General features: G+C 41.3%; 1 protein-coding gene across 1 annotated transcript; it reads right to left on the reverse strand.

Moving 5' to 3' along the window:
• Positions 1-3,675: 3,675 nt before the first annotated feature.
• On the reverse strand, positions 3,676-8,874 carry T265_12751 (hypothetical protein; the record flags this gene model as incomplete). The annotated part of the gene is made up of 3 exons (XM_009165274.1): positions 3,676-3,827; positions 6,889-7,050; positions 8,800-8,874. Coding segments are annotated over 3 exons (387 nt in total), but the record flags the coding sequence as incomplete, so codon positions are not given.
• Between the last annotated feature and the right edge of the window lie 575 nt (positions 8,875-9,449).

Consider the following 9,449-nt stretch of genomic DNA (forward strand, 5'->3'; position numbering starts at 1 on the left):
CTCAAGGCTTTCGGAGAAACGACCACGTTAGAAGTAATCAGCGGGAGTCCGCAGCTCAGAAATTAGTGGGGATGCTTTTTTCTGATATGAATCGAAGCAAAGTGACAATGTGATTACCGTATCAGCAGCGGGGACATTTGTAAGGATGGGTTTGTTATGATACGCAGAATGCCGGGACACTATATAAAATATTATTCTTTGTAGATTCAAACGACGCTGCTGGTTAGTTCATGCGATACAATTCATTATAGTGTGAACATACAACTCCAGTAGAATATGGTGTCACCAGATGACTCGCATAGTCGTAAGAAGATTTTCATTAAACGTTGTTGCCAAACGTCAGTTGCCAAACTCGGCGAAGAGATCAACAGCCACCTGATCAATAACCAATAAAAAACCTATATGCAGTGAATATAGAGGTAGCTTCCTCAAAGACTTGGTCCTTTGTGGTAGTTACGATTCGGTTCTTGTCCATTTGGTGGTTTAAAGACATCACGTAGGCACCTGAATCACAGAAACACATTTCTGCCAACGGTAACTCCGTTGTGGAAAAACCTACCCAGACCAACCGAGTTAAAAGGGTTGTTTTGGAGGGCTTAATATTAGGGTGTGTCGCTTTCCTGAAAATGACTGAGGAAAACTTCAGGACCTTTTTTATGGGAGCATATAGAAAATCAGTTGTCCTTCCCAGGTTTCTTAAATGGGATAGGGGATGTTCAGTGAACTGGCTGTATTTGTCGGTTTTGAGCAGTACGGATTATTTTCTATAAAATGGGCTCCAGGTTAGTCATCCTGTGTGCGTCTAGGTGATAGTTGTTTATCCAAGGCAAACTGACGGACAATGTGATTCCAGTTTAAAACCCCCTGATGTTTCAAGTCTAGTCTCTAATATTAAAGTTGTGTCCGTTAACGGTAGTGCGTTCATTCCATAGCTTTCACTAGGGCGTAGCTGACATTAAGGATGTGAAATTTACTTTGATTCGAGCAGGTGTATGAAGCATGTTAATTCGGACATGGTTGTCCGATAGCAAAATGTTTTGAAACTACTCATCAACTTTAGTAGCAATGCCGAAACCAAAAGAGTAGGGAAACTTGAGAAAGACAAGAGAATTTCGGTCCAAGCTAGCGGAGTTATGGTACATTGATTCCAAAATCTTCCGTTCAATATTTGATCCAATGCATTCTGAAAAGCCAAGGAGGACTGTACAGCTCTTTCATCCTTGTTGGGAATCATCAGCAGTGCGCAACTCGGAAAAGTCCAAGAAATTGTGAACGCCAGTCTTCCGGCCAAAGTTAGGACACCCAATCTTTCGGCTATAAGTGGCTGAACGCCAATAAAACTGAGTATCTTCGCTTTTTGTTTTTAGAACTAAATAACTGTTTTTTTCTCTGATCACACGTAGCGGATGTGGAGTAACTATGTTGACAAATATGAATTGTGTGTATTCAAGAAGCCTCTTCGGAAGTGACACCTCGCATGTGGAAACATTATGTTTCTCATAATCGGGTTGCATTTCATCTTCTCTCTGCTGATATCCGGGTGTACTGAGGTGTTTAATTTCCTGCTTTTATTTTTCTGCATGTCCCGTAGTGAAAACCCTCTAATGGGTTTGTTCAAGGTATCACAAACACATACAATTTGTTGAATCTTGTTGTAATTATCCTGAACGGGTAAATTTCAAGCTGATGTTATTTTAATTGCTCAGCGAATTATTAATTCTCATATACATCCTTCACATGGTTTATTAATCTTTTCAGCATTGAAGATGTAGCAAGAACCGCTGATTTGTAGAATCGAAAGAAACCCATCGATTTTGTGTCTGCCAACTGGATGCGATGGTCTATGAGCGCCCAATATATGGTTGCTGACGGGAGATCTCGGCTGCCTAAAGCTTCGTATGTCCATTCAAAGGAGCCTTTCCTCTTGGAGAGTTCATTTGTTGGGGAACTACTACAGTTTGAGTTCCCTGTACCAATGTGTTGTAGTAGGTCGGTTCTAATAAAAGCTCTTAACTTGTAAAGCTTACCTGGATGTTGGTGGCTTTTAATGGTTAGTTAACCCGAACAGTCGTAACTTTTAGTTTTAATAATATTACTTTTCAGTATGAATAAATATCATACAAGACCGACTTAAAATCAGATGGACTCCCTTCCGCCAGTACTCACCTTTGTTCTTTCGGCGGAGAGATATGCGTAGCGCACTTTGCTGCTAAGGAAAGTCAGTCACTCGGTCTTCCGCCTAGGCACGGGTACCCAGGGGCTGAACCAGTGGCGATAGAAAGATCAAATTCGAACTCAAACCATCACTTAAGGCGCTCGCCCAGTAAAAGAGGTCCGAATTGACTGGAACTTTTGAGGGAAGTAATCAACAGGATGCGGTTTCTGATAAAAAAAATCCACTCACTCTTACTACGAATTAGAAAAAGATCTAGAAGATTGCATCATTTTGAATGCAGATAAATAATACTGTCCATCCATTAGTATCAGTGAGGAACGACGAAATCCGAACCACGGCTGATTTAGTCCGGAGTAGTATTAACGCATTCATTTGTGCGACAAATTTATCGTGAAAATTTCGTCCTTGCGCGCAGCACACAACCGGCCATGATGCCCATAAAGTCAAGATTATAACTCTGGTTAGTGACTGACTGTTTTGCTACCTGATAATTTCCAAAACACAGATGAGAAATATGGTGCGGAACCTAATACCACTACAATCCCCATGAAGGATGCAACTTTAAAAAACAGTTTTTGATACTACAAGGGGAAATATAGTGTCGATGCCATTTGAAATCCACACACTCGACAATTCTGGCTGTCAACGGAAAAGACTGTGTTCATTAGAATATCTCGTAACAACAAAGGCTCTTTTGTATTTGACTTGCCCCAGCTTTCCTATGGAAGTTGCCGCTTGTAGACAAGTTGGTCTCAGAGGATACCAGTCCTCAAAAGAACAACTGGAGGATACCTCTCAACTAAAAACGATCAATTTCTAGTCAAATTTTCATCAAAGTGTCTCGGAAAAAGATAAAAGGGTCGTCTGATTCGCACCTTTGTAAGTAACTAGGTTTTCAGGCTTTCGTGAAAGGTATGCCAGCAGCTAGAGTTACTATGAAAAGCTACTCTGTGGAACAGGACCAAGGGGTTCTGAAAAACAAGGGATGGTTTCACGGGGAAAGACTCAGCGTAAAATATTCCTTCGTCTGTTACCCTTGTACGAGTAGCCGTTGCCAGCTCTATCAAACAGTTGTTTTATTGTATGATGCACTCACAAAAAGAACTAATTTTTCTTATTCACGATTTCGTTGCACCACAAGATCGCGATGATCACGGTCTGTGGACCTATGATAAGTAAATATTGCTACAGCTTCTGAACTAAACGGTACGAAACACGACGGTCACCACTGAAACTCAAATTGTGGCTGCATAAAACTTATGGAACAAAAGTAAACTGCCTTTGTGTGGAGGCATTTTCATCACAGTTCATCCGTCAATATGGTGAACTCGCATATATTTTATCGGAAATTTCAAAGTAGCAGAGGTTCAGAAACTCACATCACATCAACCAGGAAACCTACAACGTAACGCAGACATTGTACCACTTAAAAACAAGTGAAGAAAAAGATCGCGAGAGAGAAATTTAGCTGGGATTTACGTCATCCTACCATGAAAGCCTAATTGGTATGCAAATGAGTGTAACTGTCGTGTTTCGTGCAATTTGGATTCAAGTAGTACAGAAGGTTGATGGAAACTTGGAGAATGCGCTTATCTGATGATCCCCAAGAATAGTTAAACCGGTCGCGGACTATCGAAAAGTTTTCAGAAACCTTGTGAGTAGTTTATTTGAAGGAAAGATGCTGGGCCTCTGAGAAATTTAGATAGACACAGCCATGTAGGTTGTTAATTTTCAGACGGTTCAGTTGTTTAAACTGCAACGAATCTGATACCATAGCGCACGACTGTTTAAAAGTTAAGGCTGAAATGAGTTTAAATTAGTACTTCTGGATTAACAGCAACGCAAACCAGAAGTTTACGAAAATGAAGAAAAAATTAGGTCTTATGAAGTGACGTGTTGGTACGTAACATGAGGTAGCATGAGGTCCAACTGAACTTGAGCATATTAATACCTGAAGAGTGTGGCACTCTAAAAGACAATCTCTTGTGTAGATCTGTGAGCAACTTGGCCATCGAACAAAGGGCTCACGGTGTTTATCAGTGTTTTGTCCGACTTCTTATTGGAGTGAAATAATCTTTCTAGAAAGACCAGCCTGGCTCAGTTGAAAACGCATACTAATCCAACAAAATGTGTCACTACCCGGTGAACAAATTACCTTTCAACTCAGATTTGTAGTGACACTTCTGTTGGTTAGTAGAATTTTTGACGAAAGGCAAACCTTGTCAGTCAAGGTACCTAAATGTTAGCGCACCCTCGCTAAGAAAACCTGCCAAAATAGCCTGCGTGCAACACTAATTTGTGGACAAATCACAGTGAAACGAAGTTCGTTTTTTCTGCTTCGGTTGGGTGCATCTTGGCGCACCCGTCGACATGTAACTCATCATAGTACTTCTGATGAATTATTCGTTGTCTAGGGCTAACAAATAAAAAGCTAACTGCCAACACATTTTATTCGGTGACCGATTCAGATATGGTCTTTAGGGTTCTTTAGCTGCAATTACGCTGCACCACTAACCGATCCGTCTAACACACATATAATTTCTGCTTTAGATGTCATTCGTGATCACTAGTTATCAGAAGAGACAACCCGGAAGGTCCCAGCAAATTCTTCTACCAGGCTTCCTGGAAACAGTAATAGGGTTTTGGAGGCTATATTCACTGCTGCCAAACCTACACTTTGTTTTACTGCATAGTCTTCCGCTGCTGATTATTTCTTGACTGGAAACTTGGAAATGAAGATCCAAATACAATTAGCACAAAGTAAATGACACACCCAGGTACGAATAGAATCACTGACAACTTGTTTGTCGGCCTTACGCCCTGATGCCTGAGCTAATGAGGACGCTCGCTCTACATAGGCGGTGGGTCGGCAGTTTGACTCTATACCCAGTCGTCTTTTCGTTCGAGTATGTGAAATTGGAACCCCCATTTCAACGCCAACCGAACAACTTTCAGCTTTCTAATGATTTGGAAGTATCAGTAGCTGGGTGATCATTCGTGCGAGCTTGTTACTTGGATATTCCAGAATAGATTGTTGTAACCAAGCTAGTTTGTGTTTAATTGACTATTCGGTTTCGTCAATTTTATCACTGTGAATACGTCAATTGTCAGTGCACCTCTATTCATTAATCGAAGGTGAAGTTCGCTTGGATGCTGTGTGGGCATTCGACTACTTTTTCCAAAACATTAGTCAACATACCACTTACTGTAGCTTGGGACTGTGAGTAGCTAGAGAACCACAAAAGCTCTGTGCCTGAAATGTCCAATAACACAGAAAGCCGCTCTCCATTGCCGTCACAGATTCAGGTGAAGTGATAAGCGTTTCAGTAGGCCTGTTAACGGGCTAGAATTTCCGAAACTCGACCCAGAGTAGCGAGTTACTTTGATGCGAAGTAAGTGAACATAGACCAGTCATGTTGCAGTTACTTTACTTCCATTTTGCGCGGAGTATCACACTAGTGTTCCATGAACCTAGTCACGAACTAGGGATGTCACGAACCTCAAGACAGTTGATGCCAGTAAAATACACTGTTCAACATGGCATGGTGTGTGGAGTTTAGTGTGGATTATAAACAATGGAGTTGATTTTTACTTCCAAAGTGGCTAATGATATTCACAGAGGTGAACAGAAGTCACTGCATGATAGCGCGATGAATCGCTCGGTACCCATACCACACAAGCCGAATTCAACCAGTAGCGTTAGTTCAGCAACTAGAGACAGCATCGTTTTCGTGGAGTCGTTTGAATGACCTGTGTCTACCACGAACGTTTGTCAATTGATTTTCTAGACTCGCTTGTAATCGCGGGGATATGCGAATTAATTCTGCCACATATTTGTTGGGTTACAGTCGAGTTGTTGGCTGTTTCATTTCAACGAATGAGGATTTATATAAAGGGGTCTATAGAAGAAAACCACTAGAGAGAGATTCAGCTAGGTTCCAGGGGAGCCTCCCTTTACAATCAGATCGGTATGCAGATGTGCGTGTAAGTCGAGTTTAGTGCAACTGAAGTTCGAGCAGAACATAAGTTTGACGGAAACTCGGAGGCTGAGGTTAGATCATGATCCCCAAGAAGAGTGAAACCGGTCTTGGGCTGTCGAAGAGAATTCAGCAACCTTATTAGCAGTGTATTACGTCTGTATGGCTTCCTGTTTTGCCTGTGAGCAGCATGAAACACCTCCGTAATTCATGTAATTAGTTTATATGAAGTTAAATACCCGCATTACACAAGTAACTGTCAAATATAAGGAGGGAAAACTAGTAGAATGCTACAGTAAATGTAGGACAATCTTAGTAGTACTGTTTGATGTAGTTCTTGAAAACTTGGTTGTAGTGTAATCCAGCGAATAAAAACATAGTGGTCCACGCATCAATTTAATCGGTAGCTGGTCTTCGTTATGTTATTTGAATTTGAATTCGTTGGAATGATCAAAGTGCCTGTGTTCTGTGAAACTCACTGAGAGCCCACGAGGCAAGGTAACACCCATTGTTCAAAGCCGACTTGGAGGTCTCTCAGCAGTAAAAAGTAGATGGTTTACCTACGTATCATCCAGAAACTGAGTGGGAATAATACTACATGACTTGCACTCATTGTTACACTTATATGTGTGCCTTTCCGGTAGACCAGATGGCAGTTACTATGCCGCAAACGACTGCCGAAGAGCCTGTCTCACTGTTCGTATTGTGATTTTAGTTGTTTAACACCGAACGAACATTCAACGTTTTAAACTTTATTACACCCAACAGTGTTGTATGTTTTTCGAGTTTGCAAAGCAAACTGGCTAGTTTGAACGTACTCATTGATTTCAAATAGCCGGGATCGGAGCCATCCGTGGTATTACACGGCTCCACGCCATCGGATTTATCTTCCCTCCCCTGTTCTGAGGAGAGACGTAAAATGATTTGTAGGTTCAGAGCGGAATGTCCACAATTTACTGAGGTTTCAACATGCTGAAAATGCTGGCAACTGAGCGCTAGCGGTAATCTGTAACTGCCCTTGTTTGTGCAGCGGAAGATGAAAGGGTAAACCGGGGTAGGTTGCAGATATGATATGGTTACAAAAGCATGAATTCACGTATAGATATGGTACTCAGTAAATGGGATTATTCGAAGATGTTCTGTGAACATAACGGGGAAGTCATCCTCCTCTTTCGAAAGCTCGGTTCGCAGACGGCTTATTTACTGGATTGTAAAATGTAATGAGCATAACTGCAGACCTCACCACCGGTACCGTTTTATGGCGATTAAACCGCCCCAGGTAACAAATCTACTTGGTTTTGTAAATTTTGGCTGACGGTCATAAGAGTGAGTTGCTAAATGCCAAATACAATCCAGCGTAACAAATTTTTATTTCTAGTAAGTAGGCGGATGAAATCCAGTGGCTAAATTCATGACGCCGCTAGTATCCATATCTATTTTTCGAATGAACTGAGGCGATGAGAAAAATGACAAATTTCATACGGTATTTCCAGCTTGACGTGCACAAAGGTGTTCTATGAACTCTCCCTCCGGTCCAATCAGGTCCCTTCATGAGGACGTGGACCAGTAAAGACGTGCACTCCGTCAGGGAGTAATTCGGAGTCACTGACATCTTCATTGTTGACCCTGATCAAGAACGTAGACTCCAATGCTGCACAATGGCCATTGCCTGATCTCAGAAATGGTTAGTGTAATTTCCACTGGTACTCCGTTCTTTCATTTGTCCGGATTTGCGAGTTGACCGTCATAAAAACCAGTGTTTTGTATTACACAGTCTACTTAGGCCCTTCCATGAGGTAATTTGATAATGAAATTAATCTAATTAATCCGTCGGTAAATTGAAATTAAATAATGGATGCAAGTTATGTTTTTACGACGCCCCGACAATGAATGAGAACCAAGTCCTTCCTCATGAAGTGACCAGTTTCTGACCCGGCTCATTATCGCATGTTGTGAATCGGTTTAACTGCTTCACTTAAGCGGGATGTGAATGTTTGTTCAACTAACCCAACCGTCGAATCATCAACAATACAATTTGAAGTGTCAACAGTCGCTTTGCTATAAAAAGTGGCTTGTCATTACAATCAAAGGCCGTTGTTAACCAAAGTTGGGAAGTTTTCAACGGGACTGTGAAGTTTACTCGGTGTTGTCGGACGATTTCTTGACTAGATTCAGGAGGATCCCTGATGATTTTGGGTTGCTAAATTTCAGTACATATGCGCAATCAGATCGATTATCTCAGTTATTTACAGATCTTCACAAAGGGTGTGATGGCTAAAAAGTGGTAACCAAAAAATTTATCCGGTTGATTCGAAGACGATCATAGTCATATACAAGAAAACCTTCCTGACCGTGCGGTGACTGTATGATTGACAGCTACACAGTTTTTTAGTTGGGAGCAAATGACCTATACTAGACTTGTGCAGCTAGCTTATCCTTTTTGGAAGCAAATTTAAAACATTTGCTGATGAAATTAACAAGCTAGTTATTTTGAGCAGGTTTTTTTGATCGAAAGTCAGACCCAGATAGCTTGACTGGACCGATCCACATTCTCTAACGCATAAACTCCAACAAGAGTTGAACACCTGGTGTAGCTTTTTGGTCAGCAATTTGCCAGCTGCATGATTACTCATGAAGGTAACTCACGGTTTCATAAAGGGAACTACTCATAAGGATGCTGAAAATATACTGTGATCTCGAATATCGTGCCAACTGAAACATGAGGCCGCCTGCGTGCACCGCGTTCAGTTGAAGAATATCATGAACGAGAGATTCAATTGAGTCTCTCGTGAAAACCAAATCGATTTGCAAATGAGTGTATTTCTCGAGAACTCATGGTTTCGCTTGCCGTTCATCTCAGTATCGACAAGTCTGTAACGTATTATTTATTTCCTGATTACCAAACTCTTTCATTAGTCCACTGGTTACCTTTTGGTAACTGAGTACATCATTTGCCTTGAGAATAAAGATGAAGTAAACTGCCTGCATACTAATGAGGTTTTAATTAAAGACCCAGCTAAATCTGTCGTCTCACATTCCTCAGCTAAACATGCTGCAAAAGGTCGCCTCCTATCTCAGCTGGTGCAATATCCGAGAGAATAATCCGTGAAATCTTAGATATTGTACCAACTGAGCTACCAAAATGAGGTAGTCTTTACGCAGGACATTAAGTTTTGTAGCATTATAAACGAGAAGTCCCGCTGCGATTTACTTAAAACCCCATCAATGTGCAAGTCAGTGTATTTCGTGAATTCCATAAAAGGAGTTCGAGTAGACAATGGGGATTATGGAAACTC

This window comes from Opisthorchis viverrini (assembly GCF_000715545.1).
Source record: "Opisthorchis viverrini unplaced genomic scaffold opera_v5_13, whole genome shotgun sequence".
NCBI classification, from domain to species: domain Eukaryota; kingdom Metazoa; phylum Platyhelminthes; class Trematoda; order Opisthorchiida; family Opisthorchiidae; genus Opisthorchis; species Opisthorchis viverrini.